This window comes from Camelina sativa, chromosome 13, assembly GCF_000633955.1.
Source record: "Camelina sativa cultivar DH55 chromosome 13, Cs, whole genome shotgun sequence".
NCBI classification, from domain to species: domain Eukaryota; kingdom Viridiplantae; phylum Streptophyta; class Magnoliopsida; order Brassicales; family Brassicaceae; genus Camelina; species Camelina sativa.
The window spans coordinates 3,392,426-3,410,206 of record NC_025697.1 but is presented as its reverse complement, the minus strand read 5'-3'; the positions used below and the strand labels follow the sequence as shown (position 1 = coordinate 3,410,206).

General features: G+C 37.1%; 4 protein-coding genes and 2 pseudogenes across 6 annotated transcripts in view; 2 read left to right on the top strand and 4 right to left on the bottom strand.

Moving 5' to 3' along the window:
- Positions 3,062 to 4,244, top strand: LOC104734857 (GEM-like protein 4). The gene is made up of 2 exons (XM_010454518.2): positions 3,062 to 3,395; positions 3,515 to 4,244. The coding sequence occupies exons 1-2, from the start codon at positions 3,263 to 3,265 to the stop codon at positions 4,045 to 4,047; spliced, it is 666 nt and encodes a 221-aa protein (XP_010452820.1). The 5' UTR covers positions 3,062 to 3,262; the 3' UTR covers positions 4,048 to 4,244.
- LOC104734854 (FAD synthetase 2, chloroplastic) lies at positions 4,782 to 7,175 on the bottom strand. Of its 3 annotated transcripts, none has more exons than XM_010454515.2 (6): positions 7,033 to 7,175; positions 6,481 to 6,712; positions 6,211 to 6,263; positions 5,797 to 5,932; positions 5,392 to 5,567; positions 4,782 to 5,302 (listed from the first exon to the last, which is right to left on the bottom strand). In XM_010454515.2, exons 1-6 carry the CDS (start codon positions 7,043 to 7,045, stop codon positions 4,809 to 4,811), a joined length of 1,104 nt encoding a protein of 367 aa, XP_010452817.1. In that variant the 5' UTR covers positions 7,046 to 7,175; the 3' UTR covers positions 4,782 to 4,808. The 3 variants fall into 3 exon arrangements, with proteins under 3 accessions (XP_010452817.1, XP_010452819.1, XP_019090712.1); XM_010454517.2 differs by lacking the exon at positions 7,033 to 7,175 and adding an exon at positions 6,713 to 6,789 and having other exon boundaries at positions 6,481 to 6,606; XM_019235167.1 differs by lacking the exon at positions 7,033 to 7,175 and having other exon boundaries at positions 6,481 to 6,789.
- On the bottom strand, positions 7,276 to 7,985 carry LOC104734856 (annotated as a pseudogene).
- Positions 9,491 to 10,588, bottom strand: LOC104734853 (annotated as a pseudogene).
- LOC104734852 (E2F-associated phosphoprotein) lies at positions 12,641 to 14,640 on the bottom strand. The gene is made up of 3 exons (XM_010454514.2): positions 14,499 to 14,640; positions 13,915 to 14,080; positions 12,641 to 13,066 (listed from the first exon to the last, which is right to left on the bottom strand). The coding sequence occupies exons 1-3, from the start codon at positions 14,527 to 14,529 to the stop codon at positions 12,811 to 12,813; spliced, it is 453 nt and encodes a 150-aa protein (XP_010452816.1). The 5' UTR covers positions 14,530 to 14,640; the 3' UTR covers positions 12,641 to 12,810.
- The window catches only part of LOC104737890, a 9,277-nt gene continuing 7,784 nt past the window's right edge, over positions 16,289 to 17,781 (top strand). Inside the window, exons 1-3 of the mRNA XM_019234453.1 lie at positions 16,289 to 16,592; positions 16,677 to 17,336; positions 17,417 to 17,777. Of these exons, the coding sequence (XP_019089998.1) occupies positions 16,552 to 16,592; positions 16,677 to 17,336; positions 17,417 to 17,777 (1,062 nt within the window). The 5' untranslated portion in view covers positions 16,289 to 16,551. The remainder of the gene's footprint in view (positions 16,593 to 16,676; positions 17,337 to 17,416; positions 17,778 to 17,781) is intronic.

Below are 17,781 nucleotides of genomic sequence, written 5' to 3'. Positions count from 1 at the left end.
CCAAGTAAAGATGACAGTCCTCACCAAAGCTCCTAAATTTGAAGAAAAAAAAAACATAAAGTGTCAATCTTTCTGAATGAAGTAGACAAATTCAAAAATAAAGAATCAAAGAATCTGTGACCTTGAAGAAGATCCATCGATGAGAGGCTTCTTGGTGAAGATTTGGATCGCGGAGAGGGTGAGAGCATAGTACTGATTAACATTTCTCCAATTCAGCGTAATAGGAACGCCAACAGTATAACAGCTCCAAACGTTGTAGGCTTTCCAAATGTCATTCAGGACAACGTGAGGCTTTCTCACTCCTTCAGCTTTGCCTCTTGAAGAAGACGACGAGCCCACACGATTCTGCGCGGAAGAAATTTTTGAAATTAGGGTTTGATACGAAGACCCGGTTTATATTATTCGGATCCGGGTTGGAAAACTATACTACTATTTAAAGAAATCCCCCTCGTATTTGTTTTTATATCACAAATCAACCCAAATGTTTCAGTTTCTTCCTTTTAACCAAAATCAAGAGATATTATTTTGATTTGGTTTAGCTTGGTTTTACTTTATATTTTTGATTAATTATCTTATGTAGATTAGTGGTTTATCTTAACTAAATCCAAAGAATCTGACACGAGTCAAACAATGATACAATTAAGATAAGACAGTAGAAAAAAAATTTGTTTTAGTATCATTCAACCCATTTACTATTAATTAATATTGTTGCTTAATTACATTTTCATAATATATTACTGTTTAAAGCTACTTTTTTTAAGACGACTTTTATTACATTGTTTTCTTCTACATGATTTAATGATACTTTCTCAAATTTGAATGATTTAATGATATGTTCTGAAAGGTTTTATAGAATGCGATTAGATGCTTAATTGAGTTTCTAACATGAGAGTATGTATACAAATTCACCGAGGTTTGTTCTCTACGATTTTGAGATATTGTGCAAGAAAATTAAGTTTATGTATACTAAAGCACTATTTCAAACACATCTCTGAATGATTCAGAAAAAGATTTAAAAAAATTACCTGGATACGGGATTTGAAGAGGACTCGAGGAGAGATATGCTTAAGAAAACTTTCGAAATTAGATTTGTCTCTCTCATTCGTTTTCTCCATGATTTTAGTTTGGGTAGCGATTCTCCGTTTGCTTTTGTTTGATCGTTGTGGTCGGACTCTATTATGGATTGTTGACAATCACAAAGTAGAAGATAAGGAAAACGGAGGGAATTTATAGCGTTTAAAATGTGAAATTTCATAAAAAAAACAAAAAGAAGAAAGAAAAAAACATGAAATATAAAAATAAAGAGAAAGTCAAAAAAATAAAAATAAAATATATTTTTACCAAAAAAATACAAATTACTATCATTTGATATTTATTTAATTAGACAAAATTGGATTTATTAACTAAGGTGATAATTAATACACCCTAATTAATATAAACTTTCCAAAAGAAAAGAAAAGACTCTATACATAATATAAACACCTGTTATTTTCTGTTTAATTCTGTGACGATATTAATAAAACCTGTTTGTCAAATCTCAAATCTTATAATACCATAGATTTAGAGAAAAGGAAATAGAGACACACAAATGTATGTCAAGATGGTACATACAAACCTTAGACAAATATTGATATCGAAAAGTGAAATTTTTTTAGTCAAATGGTTAAAAGTCTCACTCTTAAAACCATTTTTGCTATAATTTGAACCCAATAAATTGTACTACTTATTCTGTTCCGCGTAGTAGGAGTTGGGTTTTGGATCGGAGTTTTGTTGACCCAAATCCGCGTATTCCACATTTGTTGTTTTTATCTTCTTATCTTATATATCCTGTATATGCTCATGGGAAATTAGATGTGACAAGCATAATTTAGCCTAGTGTGCGTATGAGCTAGCTAGGAGTAGGACACACTTGTTCTAAGCAACTTCTCACTTTTCTTTTCTATCTTTCAATTCTTTTGTTGAGCCAACTACTTAAACTATATATGTATATCTTTATAACTGCCACTCTAGTCACACGTCATAATTTTTTTACGATTAGAGGATTATCTATTTTATTGCGCATAAAATGTGACCGTCACAAAATATTGACTGACTTCTTCTTTTTCAATTGTTTTAACTTCTATTTACTAGTAGTAGTATATAAAGTTAGTCCGTTGCCACTTGCCAATTTGCCATAACTCAAAATTCCCGACTCACCCTGCTTTATCCGCATTCACTTGTACTTTCCCTACTAAAAAGTAAAAACGTTGACCAATTTATATTCGTTTAGCAAAAGCCTTAATTATCCAATCCGACTGTGGTTAATTATCTACGTAACCAGTTAATCAAATACACATTCAAAATTTGACATGCTGTATCAAAACTTCACTGAACCTTTAATTACGCTCAATAACGTTTCATTGATAAAATACCTGATTAAAGAGTACACAAAATTAAGCATTTTACATTCATGTTCTGTGTTTTGCGTCTCATTACGTACTAGAAACTCATCATTCTTCTACTTCATTCTAGAGTACAGGAATATACTACTATACCAAAAACAAAAAAAAACGAACGTCAAGTATTGAGTCTGCATATGCATTTGCCTGTTGTGTAGATCACATGGGCAGAGACATGGGTGACGAATTGATTCAGCGGCAGGCATATCTTATGGTGGGATATCCATTTTAAATTTAGTTCCTTTTGTGTTTATACTTTATATTATTTTTTCACTTTATGCTAAAAACTTGTGCTAAAAACTTTTCTCTTATTCTTTCAAAAAAAAAAAAAAACTTTTCTCTTGTGCTTAGAAAACGGACGTTATGACATCAAAAAGTCACAATGCCAACTCAGAAAGCACCAAATCCACGACGCCCCTTCTTCATAAGTAGTTTACTACGTAATTTACATGTGGTGCCGTCTTGCCAACTTTAGATGTTAAAAAGCATGTCGGAGTCTAACGTGAGGGGCGTGTGATCATGTTTCAACTTTTTTTTTTTTTCAATCTGGCTCAAAGCAGCCAAACACAATGCTTTAACCCTAATCCCCAAAAAAAAGATTCAAATTTAGATATAACTAAAGCTACTTTTTCTCGTTTGCTGAACTGTTGATGACCCATTCATGACTCATCCTACGGTCAAGTCACAAAAGATTCACTATCTTCGCTTTTCATTTGCCCTTTAAATACCTTACCCTGCACCAAACCATTTCATCAATCATCTTCAAATTTTACAAATCACACAAACATCATCAAGATCAAGTACGATTAGTCAATCTTCTCAATATGAACATGAACAGAGTTGGACAACAAGTCATTCGATTTCCAGCGGCAAAGACTACTCCGGTGGGTTACTTAACTGATCCGGCTTCAATAAACAAGTTATGGGTTCCGGCTTCTTCCAAGAGATCTGAACAAAGTTAGTACTTAATTTAACTACCCTCTCTTCTATGTTTTGAATCCATATTGTTCTTATCTTCTTTTTTTTCACTGGAAATTTTGAAAGCTAACAGCAGGATTGATTGTTTCTTTTGACAGGCAACGACAAAACGATTCTTAAAAGGAAGAAAACCGATGGTTTCACCAATGGAGCATGCAATGCGAAGCTAAGACCAAAGCTAACCGAAACAGTGAAGAGAAAGCTATCTTTGGGCGCTAGAATTCTTCAGGTTGGAGGTTTAGAAAAGATCTTCAAGCGGCTCTTTAGAGTCAGTGAAGGAGAGAAACTGTTCAAAATGTACCAGTGTTACTTGTCGACAACCGCAGGTCCCATTGCCGGCCTTCTATTTATCTCGTCCAAGAAAATGGCGTTCTGCAGTGAGAGGTCCATAAAGGTGGCTTCTTCTCAAGGAGACATGATCCGGGTTCACTACAAAGTGTCAATTCCCTTGTGCAAGATAGAGAGAGTGAACCAGAGTCAGAACACAAAGAAACCATCACAGAAGTACCTGGAAGTAGTCACCGTCGATGGTTTCGACTTCTGGTTCATGGGGTTCCTGAGCTACCAAAAAGCTTTCAATTGCCTTGAGAAGGCTCTTTCTCTGAGCTTTGAAGGCAAGGAAGAGCAATAAAGCTACGATTTTACGAGGAGCTTTGGAGTTTAGAATAAATATTTCATTTCTTCTTTACCTGATTGATCACAGAGTAGTCCTAGAAAGACCAGACAATACTGTACAAACTCAATGTATTTTCTCTATTCCATTGTTTGTAGACAATATCAGATGAATATATTAAGTGAATCATATGTATGCATGCAATGCTCATTCAACTGAAATGGAAAGTCTATAGCGGGGCTCTGCAAAAAAAAACAATTTCCTTGTGCTTGAAATACAGAGAGTAATATGCCCTGACACGTCCAATGAAGAACAGAGTGCACAGGAACCATTGCTTACTTTATGCTAATTGAGTATCTTCAAAAGTCTTTACAAGACTCTAAGATTCTTAAAGCTCAATCTTTCCCTAAGTAAATAACAAGAAAAAGAGCCGTCTTGAGTTATATTCATAGCAGCAGAAGATTCAAAGAGCTTTACTCACCAGCCTGTTTCATCATACAACATACTGGTTCAGTATCTACTGAGGCAGGTCTATATCCTTTCAGCTGTCTAGCCACGAAATCACCCATGTCAGCTTGCTGTTGCTTAATGCTTCATTAATGCAAACCAAAGCCATGGTAGGACAAGATTTTCATGATTTGTGGAAGGGGAAATATGGGAATTTTGGGTTATGACAAGTGTCCTCGAGCTGTTATGTCTGGTCAAGCAGTATACTCTTGAAGACGAAAGTGAATGATAGAGCGAACAGATAATTGAGACATATAGGAACTAAGATTGAATTAGTCAAACTCAACACTCAAGAGTTGAAATTCTTGAGACCAATCTAAATTACAGAGCCGTACCTCCTTGGTTTCTACATGGATATTTGATGTATCAACAACTAAGGTACACGGAATGGAAGACGCATCACCAACTATAAGCAAACATGCCTCATAAATTCCATTCCCTGGTGGTAAATTAAGTAGTGATGATCTCGGGACTGAGATCATCCTTTCACTCCGCATATCTTGGGTTCTGACTTTCAAGATAAGCCGATGTGCCCTGCCAAGGAGCTCCGTTACGTACCTCATATCTCCCACAGCAAGAGCTTGGCGTACACGTGTAGAAGAGACTTGTCCTCTGTCTTTTGAGTCCCCTGAGTCTCTCCTTCCTGGGCCTTGCTTCTTGTCCATCACAGATTTTATGATGTAAGCAGTGATGCCATATTCCTCGCACAGTCTTACTAGCTCAGAGGCATCACCAGACGCTTTATATCCAAATCGGTAATTTTCACCTGTGGAAAAAGGTTTTTGCAAACGATTGATTGTGTGCGAACATATAATGGTACGAGAAAGGGGTGGTTGAGATCTTTTCAAAGTTCACCTGCCACAACTCCGCAGACTCTGAGCTCCTTTGACAGCTTCTCCACAAACTGCCAGGGGGTAAGATGTCGCACGCTGGCAAATTCTATCTCGTGCTCTTCGGGTGCTCTGTTTCCACAATACGAGGCCCAAGAGGTAAGCACCCTTTTTCGATCACATTTGGCCACTATTGGGGACCTGCTTGTAGAGATTTATACTGTCAGTAGTCACCATGGGACAGAGCCAAAAATTGATTATAAAACATATACTTGATCACCAGAATCATATCTACTGTTTAACTATCTCAAAGAACAGGAATCTTAGGTTGGTTCATTCGCAAATTGGGATTTGAACCGAACTAACATTTATGCCAAAAGGAAAAGAGAAGGCAGGCAGGCATGAATACTACAGGTGGGGACATTATTACCTAGGCTCCCAGCCAAGTACCTCGGCCATTCCAACAAAAGATAATAGATACGGAGTTCCAATTCTTGAAGCTTGAATCGTAAGCTCTCGATGGCCGATATGCAAGGCATCAAACTTCCCTAGAGCAACAACGCCTCCTACACATATAAATGTAATAGGGAACATGTAAAAACAAGACGAAAAGGTTACATAATCTCTGCAAGTATGCACATCAAAGAAAGGCATTGCAAAACCATGAGAGAAGTTGAGAGCATAATCATCTATGCTAACATATACTCCATTCTTCTACCAAGTCTAATACTAGCGCTCTCTCCAAAGAAAAGAAAGGTGTGACAATTTCTAGGGATGCAGTTGGATTTGAGGGAGTTAGATAAAAAACTTGAACGAAGATGCAAAAAACAAGCAACCTAGATACCTGAAACTGGGGATAATCCTTCAACTGGAAGCTCAGGATCATCTTCTCGTTGGCTTCAGAAGAAGATAGCAAAATAACATCACTCAGATAAATTCAAAACACATCTCTCTTTCGAATCCAGAAACATAAATTTCGACAATTTACACAATCTCAGTAGTCTAGGGTAAGCTAAATTATGAAACTTCACATGAATTGGTCAAAATGCCAACCTTGAATCATATACCAAAGTGAGGAAAAGACATGAATCAGAAGTCAAAGTGAGGAGAGAACCTGAAACAATTGTGTAGAATAGGGATATCTCCGGGAGTCCTGCAATGAGACCCATATGAAGAAATCATCATCCGCTGTTGCAATTTATGGCTGGAATGATGACCGTTCGCCATAGCCTGACACGGCCTGTTGAGAAAGAGTGAAGAGAGCTGCACAATCTTAGCACCACAAAACCCTAATCCTAATCCAATCGAACTATGATTATGGTGGTGGTCGGAAAAATGCTGCAAACCTCCGCACAACATGGTTCCGTTCCTTCTCGTGATTACAGATCGGACAAAGCTCGCTCTCACGGTGAGAGACTCTTCGCCGGAGAGCTAAGTTAAAACTTAAAAACACATTGGTCAAATTATATTAAATCCAATAAAAAGTCATAAACCTCTGATTCGGCCAGAGTGTTTGAGGTACCAAATTATCAAACATTGACAAGAATATTATTAATCTGAAACATGAGTAAACGTCTCTTTTCATTATCTCTATAAGAAAAGTAATAAGACAATTCTCATATATGTTAACAATTGATCTAAAGGTTTAGTNGCAAGACCCGTGAACCTCCGCACAACATGGTTCCGTTCCTTCTCGTGATTACAGATCGGACAAAGCTCGCTCTCACGGTGAGAGACTCTTCGCCGGAGAGCTAAGTCAAAAGTCAAAACACATTGGTCAAATTATATTATATCCAAGAAAAAGTCATAAAACTCTGATTCAACCAGAGTGTTTGGAGTACCTCTCTGATATTTCCAATTTATTCACTCTGCTAAACCAAATAATCAAACATTGACAAGAACATTAAACTGAAACATGAGGTAACGACGTCTCTTTCATAATTGTTTCTCTGTAAAAAGTAATAAGGGACAATTCTCATATATGTTAACAAATTGATCTAAAGGTTTATTTTAAAAAGGGAACACCAGAAGGCACTCTCTGCGCATACTCCACATACTGTCTTCCAAAAAACTGCTTCAAGTAATGTTCCTCATAAGGTATTCTCTCAGCAAAGAACCGCCACACCACAACTGCGAACGCAATCGCTGAAACGGGGTTACACAGCATCACCTGCGTTCCGACTGACCAAACAAGAAACCCGGTGTAACTCGGATGCCTCATGATTTGATACACTCCTTCCGTCACAAGCTTATGATGGTCCTCCTTTCGAATCTTTATAAGGTGTGTGAACGATCTACCTGCTGTGATTATAGCGGTTTTGCGGATGATTTCTCCGGATACGATCATTATAAGACCGAGATTGCTGATCCACCAGTGTTGTTTAGGCCAGGGAAGAAAAAAATCTCGGTTAGGTACTCGAGAACTGAGATTACCATTGCTAATGCATAGTGTTTGCTGATCAAAAGTGAGCTTAAAGTGACTCTGGACTTCCCATGAATGACTATGGCGAGAATGTATTCCGATGTGTGGAAGAAGATTATCGCCAGGAACATTTGAGTTAACTGTCTGACACCGGTGTCACTAAATATCTCTGTCATTGATTCTTCACAAGATTTTACTCAGACCTGAAAGAACATACCCGAGAAGATCCAAAAAACATCATTAGCCAAAGCTGGGAAACAACAAGCATTTAAGTATTTATTCAAACCCAAATCTAAGGAACAGCTACTCTCAATCAATGTAACAAATCAAACTTAACTTGTTATAAGTCAGCTCATTATCTAAATAGATGCTTCTGAGGCATCAGCCTCATGATCATACCGGCTTTTCAGATTAAAGTTCTTCTAACACTAAACAAGAATCTTCTTAATCCAACAAATTGATATATGACATGCTTTCAAAACACAGTTTTTTACAGGAAAATTGAAATCTTATTCAAAGATTTATAAATAGATATGTATAACTAAATAGTTAAGGAACTATTGTATACTTTGTAATATACAAAATTGCACGGAATCAGAAAATTCTAACCACTAATTCTATAACTTATGCTTTACTTCCTCAAAGAATTGAACAGAAACCGTAAATAGCCACGAAGATCTGAGACATACCCACTTAGAATTGACGGCTGCTCCAAGGGTAAATGCGAGAAAGACTGGAAATTTATCCGAGGCTGACAGTGAGAATCGCGTGGACTTTAGAGGTTAGGAGGAGAGAAGCAAAGTTTACACCTTTGCACTTTTTTATTCTTTGCTTGCTTTGATTTTAAAGAATTACTTTTGTAAAACACAAAGATCTCATTAGATCATCCCCGAGAAAGAAGAAAAAAGTCTTAGTCTGAATCATAGAGCTTCCGGGCAAAAATCGATGAGAGGAAACCAAACTTTGCTGGAGCTCCGATATATCTCAAGAACCAGGCTTCCGCCCTTTTTTTTTTTTTTTAGGGTTATTGGTTCGAAACGGTTTGATCCAATTTTACTATTCGGTTTGTTCCGGTTCAACTTACTAATGAAGTATTGATGGTAAAAAATAAAATTGTGCGACTACATGTCACTCCAATTAGATATGTGTAGATTGAGAGACACCAAGTCAACTCAATAGAGAGTGTCGCATGGTATTAACCGTAAACTTGTAATTTCTATGGGGTTTGTAGGAAGCTACGAATAAAGATTTGCTGAAAGCTTTTATTGTAAGGGAGTTATTACTCTTTCTACCTGCATAAACGGCTCTGGATAGAAGCAAGACAAGTACATATGCTTGCTATTTAGTTTTGGGGGCCGTGAAAAGTTATTTTGGTAAAAGTTTTTGTTTGGAACCTTATTATTTTATCAGGCCCCGGCCGCGCTGCTTATCCGTGTTCAGATTTGTTTTCTTATACCACGAAAGAGTGTTTTCTCTAACCAACAGAGGATTTTATGGTAATGGTGGTACCTCACATAGATTTCTTGGCCAGTTCATCATCACTTTTCTTTGTAATCAAAAACTGGAATCTCAGCTTCATCGACAAACCATACATGGCTAAAACTTGCTGTTCTTTTTAGTTTTCTAAAGATTTTGATTTTAAATGGCTCTGTTTGGCCAGCAAAAACAGAGCTTTTATGGCGTTTTAAAGTACAACAATCAATCAATCAATCAATCGTTCTCTGTTTCATTCACTCCCCGAAAACAAATTTTGAGATATTCTTAAACCCCCTAAAACCCTAATCAAAACACGCAATTTAAGCTTAAAATTAACTAGAATTTTAAGAGCCCAGCCAAATACTCAATCTCCTAAAACACTTTCGATGACATTAAAACATAGGACTTCTTCTCTATACATACCAAAAAGACAAAGACCCTTAATTTATTCAACGTGGGTCGTGGTCGTCTTCTCTCCGACCCGACCCGTTAGCTCCACCCGACAAAGAAGCAAGCAGATTGAGATGATGATGACCCGGTAGATAATTCCCAACTCTAGCTGCTGAAGCCTCACCCATTGCAGCTGCTGCGGCCGCGGAAGCTTGATGACAAAGAGTGTAGCTGGTTGCTGCTGCTGAGCAAAAACCATCTCCGGTGGAGCTCCGGCTGCAAAGCTCCAAACTTGTCCGAAATCCGGCCTCGCCGGAACAGCCCAAAACCCAGCAGAGCCACCACCACTCATCAACGAAGTCCCCATAGTGTGTCCCACAGTTAACCCTCCTACTCCTCCGCCGCCACCGCCGTTGGACTCTCCCTCCTCAGCTCTAACGACGCGTTTTCCGAGTGTGAACGGAGAGGAAGTGGCGAGAGAAGCGGTTGAGAAACTAGCCGGAGTAGTGCCAGTCCCAGTGGCGGCTATGATAGAAGGCTCGGCTTGACGGAGGAGCCACTCAATGGTTTGACCGTCGGATTTGTGACCTAACTCTCTGGTCAGCTGGAAAACTCGAGCAGCACAAATGATTGGCATACGAATCCTCCTCCCTCTCCCGTCGACTTTGCTGTGTCGGTCTTTAGAAGGGGGTTTCTTGACGGCGTTAAGTGGTCCTTTGTTTGACGTCGTCTGCTCGATTATGACGCCGTTAGCCACTGCTCCGTCGTTGTTCGCCATGGTAAATAGTACTAAGGGGTTTCGTTAAGTGGGGGATAGATTTCACTATATTATAACTCCTATCTCTCGAGGGGAAGGGGAAGGAGAAGGAGAAGGAGGTAGTGAACTAATGATTTGAGAGAAGGGGAGGAAGCTAGGCTGGTGGGAGGAGACAGGAAGGAGAGCACATGGCTTGTGGGCTCCACTACACAGCTCACTTCTTCTGCTTTGGTTTTTTTTTTTTTTTTGGTTCAGGAAGAGTTTGAAGCTCACGCGCTTGACCCCGGTGTTGACTGTAGTAGTTAGCGTTTGGGACCACGGTCCGGCAGGAGAATTTAAGTTTTTAGGTTTAGTTAGTTGAGGTCCCCGTCCGTCCTGATCTATATTGGTTGCTTAATTCACATCCCAAAGCTTAATTAAGTACGAACGTGTAAGCCTTAAGGGGGGCGTTATTTAGCGAATGGTGTAGGGAAAAAAAGACTTGTCGTTACTCGTTAGTCGTTACTAGTAGTGCAGAAATAATGTGAATCGTTTTTGGTGCTACCATGTTAACTAGAGAAAGGTTGTGCTTTAATCACCGATTAAATTCTAGAGGTTTTTTATGAAAAAAAAAATAGAGAAAAAATTAGATTGCAATTAAGACAAAAGCTGATTCCAGTTTCTACGATAGTTGAAAAGAGTCAGATGTGGAATAAGAGACAATCAATGAAGTTATTGATTGGTGAGTAGAATTTATACCCACACTGATTACGAGTTTTTAATATTTTTTTTTAACAATTATTTTTCTTACTATTAGTAAAACCTTTTAAAGTAGTTAGTTTCACATCTACGATCTAGTTAGTAATTTTTTATTAGGATGAATAGTTTCTACTTTCTAGTAAAGAAGAAGAAATAGCTCCAATAAAATGACAACTAGGCGCTTTATGACACTGATTAGTGATTACTATTTTAAACCAGTTCGACCCCCACAAAATAATATGCGTTCGTGCGTTCAATTTGTATATATCATAATTCGTAGTAATATTGCCCATTAAGCAATACTAATAAAATAATAATTTGGAGCGTGACATTATCAAAAGTAGTCGTGCCCACCTGGGGATTTTGATATGTCGTTGCCTAGAGATTTTTGTTCTTCTAAATTATTTCGTAGCAACTCTCTTTGCAAATTATTTCAATCATTCACATTATAGACGATACTATCGTGATTATATTTGTTATGATTATGAGTTATAATACATTATTTTTAAAACCATACTTAAAACTAACTTCTTAAAGACGTCATATATACGTGAAGTCAGGAATTACCAAAAGCGGTAAAAGTAAAACCAAAATTAATTTCTCAGAGGTAGTAAAATGAGCTAACTACGACTCACAGCTTGGAGAACCCACCAAACTAGAGACATGGAGTAATTTTTTAGTTGCTAGGATTCATTTAAATATAAATACAAAAAGAAAAAAAAACGTTGATTCAAAAGTTAACAGACAACAAATAGTACTAGTTAGTAATGACCGGCTTTTTATTTAGTTGAGTGGATTAATGGGGATTTTCTGAATGATTAGTTTAGTTGTGGGGTTAGCTGGAAAAAAATACATATAGACAATTTGTGATGATCACCAATTACCAAAAATGCATATATTTATTAAGAAAAAAAATAAATAGTATAGGTGTGCGAATCATTTGACAATTGTCAAATGTGTTAAACAGCTGGAGCCCATTCCCATCTGCGTATATTTATGAATTTAATAGAAATTATTATGGGTTGTGGACGAAACTACAAGAAAGTGACACTTCTGTCTTAACAGAGAGAGAATCAACTCGTGTTTCATACAAATATCTCTTTCTTTTCTTCTTCACTTGCCTGATGCCTCCCTAGATTTTCTTAGCTTACTCCACCAATTAGAATAATCCACGTCACCTCGTGTAATAAACTGAGTGGATCGCTTTATCTTCTGCCGTATTGACTAGCGCTGAATTAGACGCTCCGAGACCAAGCAGCGACCATCGATTAATCCTTTTCCCCCCGTAACATGAAATTAACTTTGGGATATTTCTTAGCAATCTTGTTATTACAAATCGATGAATAGAGATATACGTTAATAATTCACAGGTTAGACCTATGACCTATCTACTAAAATGCACAATAGGGTCTTCGGTGAATCACAATATCAAAATTATCTTCGTAAACGTAACCAAGTTTTTAACTCGCTTTGTATTTGGACGAATCTGACTAAGGAAATATAGGCGTCGTCAGTCAAAATTCTCAAATGACTTGATTTTTCAAAACTACCAAACAAATATACACTGAAACGTAAAGAGAAACGCAAACTACCGAAACCATAATCCTAATCACCTGTTTCTGAAATCGTTACAAACAAGTAACTCATAAAACCAGGTTGTTCTAAGGCTCGCTTGGAATGACATTAAAGAAATGGTAAATCTCTTCACCATCGACTACCCCGATCTCTGTCGAACAAGCTGAGCAAAAGACCCGGTTAACTTTTTCGCTCTCTGCAGAATCAGTTTCTTGCATCTCGGAATCTCTCCTTCTTTTACCAATCTTCGAGGGCATTCCTTTTTCTTGCAAAACTGTGTCTTTATCTACTCTGCAATTGACCACAAATACTGCCCTGTACTGTGTCACGTACTGCTCGTGCCTGCAAAAGTTTTACTCACTTGTCTCAATTTCCACAGATAATAATTACTAAAACAAGTTCATCTGTCGATTCACACAGCTCAAAGAAGTTCAATGGGATCAATTAATAATCAAGACAATATCTTGAAGAGAACAGAAAGAAATCCATTGTGTTAAGTCCTTATGTTAGTCTATATTGCATGAACATTGTAATAGCCTAGGCGGTTGGTAGTGGATAGTACCTAAGGGTTCTAGGATTGGGAATTAGACCGAGAGTAGAGATTTTTCTCGTTAATGTCATAAACCGCTTTAGATTATATGAAGATTGTTATGCCTAAAAAGAATATTTGGATTTTCACATGTTGATGGTATCTAGAGCCTGTAACAATGGTCTATAATCTCCTAATCAAGTCAACATTCCAGAATCTAGCAAGTTACTATCAATATATTCTCCAGGAAGCAAACACATTAGTGGGGATTGATATTGAACTATGGAATCTAGCAACATTGTGAAATCAAATGTTCGAAGGGATATAGACAATCTATAAAGAAGATAAAAAAAAACGGGTTATGATGAATCACTCAAATGTTTGATTTTCTCGTAAATCAGGCCGTGAACAGTTTTGCATCCTATCAAGTTTGTCATTCCTAAATCTAAAGCATGTAACAATGGTCAAGAATCTCTAAATCAAGTCAACATTCCAGGATCTAGCAAGTTACTATCATGAAGCAAACACATGTGTCGAGATCCAACAATGGAATACTAGCAGCAGCATCCAGAACTCGGTTTAATATAATAAACTAAGGAAATAAATAAAAAACACCAAGTTCTAAGAAATCACAAATGTTGAGAGAGGAAATAGAAATTACCTCTGACACTCTAAGCAGACAGTAGTGAAACAAGCTGGACAGCTAAGTACAGCATCAGAAGGACGACCATCTCTCTTGCTAATCATCCAAAGCTCATCTTTATCATCAAGATCTGAATCATAGAATTCTGGTTTGACGGAGTAATCAATCTCATCGTCGTCCGAAACTGTTACAGTGTAGTAGACAATACAGAAATTAAGATCATTAAATTAAGTCCATCTGATTTCCACATTGTGTAAAATAGTATCCTATAAACTCGACTGTAACTTGAAAACAAGAACACAAAACTCAGTAATTGCAATTACATTCAAGAACCAGAACAAGAATACTGAGTAACAGACTTTTCAAGTCGCAATATATAATACCACAACGATTTAGAAAGTTAGGTTAATTAGCTCAATGGCAAAGATTAACCTAACAAACGATATGACTTGGTTTCACTATGATGGACGAAAAAACAAAAGAGATATCATCTTAGGAGAAACCTATAAGAAACCCATTAGATGAAGAAACGAAACAACAAAGGGGGATGAGTCGAATCGGCCGGCGAATGAAAAGAGAGTGAAAGGGGGGTTTTGTTTTACCCGTTTTCTGTGAATTGATCGGAGAATCCATGGTTTTAAAATTTGATCTTCTTCACTGGTTGTGAAACAAACGACACCTCTTAGTTAAGCTCAGCGTCGAGCTCCGGCGGTGCAGCCAAATCGGAGAAGAAGACAATTTTTGATTATGAAGTTCATAAACTACCGGTGGCTCCTAAATACAAGTGCTAGTTGGGCTTAAAATAATAGTTCAGATTTAAAATCCTTTTGGGCCTTCAGAAATTAAGTAAAGCCCATTTTATAAATCACAATGTACGAATGTTTTGTTTATTCATGACAGTATCTAATTTTAGGGTTTTTGTTATTTTCAAATAAAGTGATCACAACAGAACGTCAAGACCTCTCCAACATGGTTCTCACCATTGCTGGGTGTTTACTGTTAAAAAAAAAACAGAACGTCAAGAGGGTTTTTGTTATTATATAATTAAGGTTGACTATAGAAGAAGATTTTTGTTCCATGGACTTTTAGTTTGGTCTTGAGGAAACCCCGAGCCACAAAATTTCTTGCATTATGCTTATTTCAGCACACTGTAGTAATCAAAGACTGGACGACAATCCCTATCGCGCCATGAAAGACTTGGATGGGAAAAGCTTCACTTATCATGCTATCGATGGTTAAACAAACCCACTACTGCAAGCGATTATTCTCTTTACTAGCGTTTTTTTTCTCTCGCATTTTCTTGCGGCAAATGTGAACAATTATAACCAGAAATAGGTGAATTATATGATTATGATTATGTTGAACAATTATTACCACAACCCCAAGAGTACCATTCGTTTTCCAAGGCATTCACAAAACTGGCATAAATGTGATTATGTTGAAACACCCAAAAATGACTATAGCCTAAGGCTGGGGACTAGCTAGATCTAGATAAGCAAAGGACTCGACATAGCCTATCCAGCCATGAAGACCTCCTCCCTTGACTCTCATTTCAATCTTGATAAGTGATTCTCTTAATCCTTTTTAGTATTACAAATTTAGAAAAATTATGGGGTACAAGTACCCCCTATGATTTTCCAAAAATAAAAGAATATTTAAGTGGAAAGTTGGTAAAAGCAAGCAAAATTATATCTTTGTTTATAAGCAAAAACCAAAGATATAAGTAATATTTTTGTCATTTTTCATCAATTAACCAAAAATTCATTCATACAAACTCAGTTTTTCTATTTTTCTTTCAGATTTCTCATATTACTACATGCATTAAAATCTTTAAAATAAAACATGCAAAACTATACTAATATACATCATGTATTGAATTTTCGTTTTAAGTTCATTATTCTTTGAAGGTTTTGTGTGCTTAGTTACAATAAATATTTATATTACAACGATAAATACAATTTATATTCAACTAAAATTATGTTCTTTTTTTATCTTTGTTATTCATTATTTATTGATTAATATACATGCTTAATTAATTTCGTTTTTGTTAACACATGTCAAATTTTATTGAGAACACAATATAATATAATTAATAAGTATATAAACATGTAAAATTCTGTAAATAAAATTAGACACGTGTCATGATCTAATCAATATTTTTGACACCTATCACTATCTTGTTAATGAATAACTTTGACATTTTTAAAAATATAAACCTATAAAATTCTGTAAATCGAATTAGACATGTGTCGACATCTAATCAATATATTTGACACATGTCACGATTTTATTAATGAGTAATTTTGTGTCATCAAAGTTTATATAATAAGATAACTATTAAAAATAAAATAGTGTATATAATAAGATAAAGCCTCCTCAGCCATTGCCACCGAGTCCTCTTCAGCCACTGCCACAGAATCAAATTTATTTTGAATGAATATGTGCATTTGCATTTGGAATTTTTGAGAAATTTGCATTTTGATGATGATAGGCACGATCTTGTTGTTGGAGGGTTTCTTCGATTTGATTTCTGTCAATTGCGTTTTCATGTATGATCCTGACCAGTTTTTGATAATTCGCATTTGAGATTCTAATTGTGTGTGAATTGTTTTTTCTGGGTTTTTATTATTGGAACCCAAACCGACACATGGTGCTATGCGTCGCATCCGTCCATTATCGTTCACATACGCCACGGGGTCAGTGATGATGTTACTCTCGTCCCCTTACCTTTTGAGGTTTTGCACAGCTTGAACACTTGACTTATTGTTTTGTTTTTGTAGGACGTCCGCTGGGAAAGATCATATTAGAGAGGAGGTTGTACGACTAGGAGTCGAGCTCTCAGTCTCTGTAGCTGAATCCATGTTCTTGCTCTGTGATGACATTCATACCATGTTGTGGTTCTGCTTTAAGCTGTGGAAGTATACATTACCTCCCTCTTCTCCTGTGTCAGAAAGGCTGCTTCGCGTTTTTCACTATGTCTACTCAAAGGACATCAAACCCAAGAACAGGGGATTTTGTTGTCCGGATGGTGGCAACTCGGTCCATTGGGAATTCGTCAAGACCACTTGGAAGGATTTTACCGACGGGGTCATTGTTTTGGATCGCCTTGTTTTGCTTCTCAGGAAGAAAGATTGCTCTTTCGATGATCGGCTGTTATCTTCCGCTGTTGAAAATTACAAGCAACAAGTTCTCAAGAAGCTAGAGGACAAATTGTTGTTCGCAAAAGATGTTTCAGAGCTGAATGGTTTTGCCAGGGAGATTGTTGCGTCTAACGTTTCTGACCTGTGGAAGTCTCTCTTTGACGAAGAAGAAGAAGCTGGCGAACCAAGTCCAGAAGTGACGAGGAATAGGATTATTAGCGACCTGTTTCAGCCTATATTGGGCGATTCCTGCCATTGCGAGATAACGACACTGCCCGTTACTTCTCCTTACATTCTAGGGTCAGTGTATTCAGTAGTATTTTACCTGCCAAAAGTCTATCTTCATATCTGACTTCTTTTTGTTGTTGTTGGTTTGGCAGGTCAGAATTTGCAATGCAGGGGATTAGAGAGGAGGTTGTGCAACTAGGAGTTGAGCTCTCGCTATGTGTGGCTGAGTCGATGTTCTTGCTGAGTGATGAAATCCGGAGTGTTTTACAGTTCTGCTTGAAGTTGTGGAGAAGTGTTAGGAGGTTCCGGAAAACTGGTAGTCCCGTTGGAGAAAGGCTGCTTCGTGTGATGCATCATGTCTACTCAAGAAATATCAAACCGAAGAATGGAGTGTATCACAGTGGTTACAAGTCGGTCCATTGGGATTTGATCAGGACGACTTGGGAGGATTTTGTTGCTGGAATCAGAGATTTGCACAATCTTTTTATGAGACTCGAAGTAAATGGAACCTCGGCAG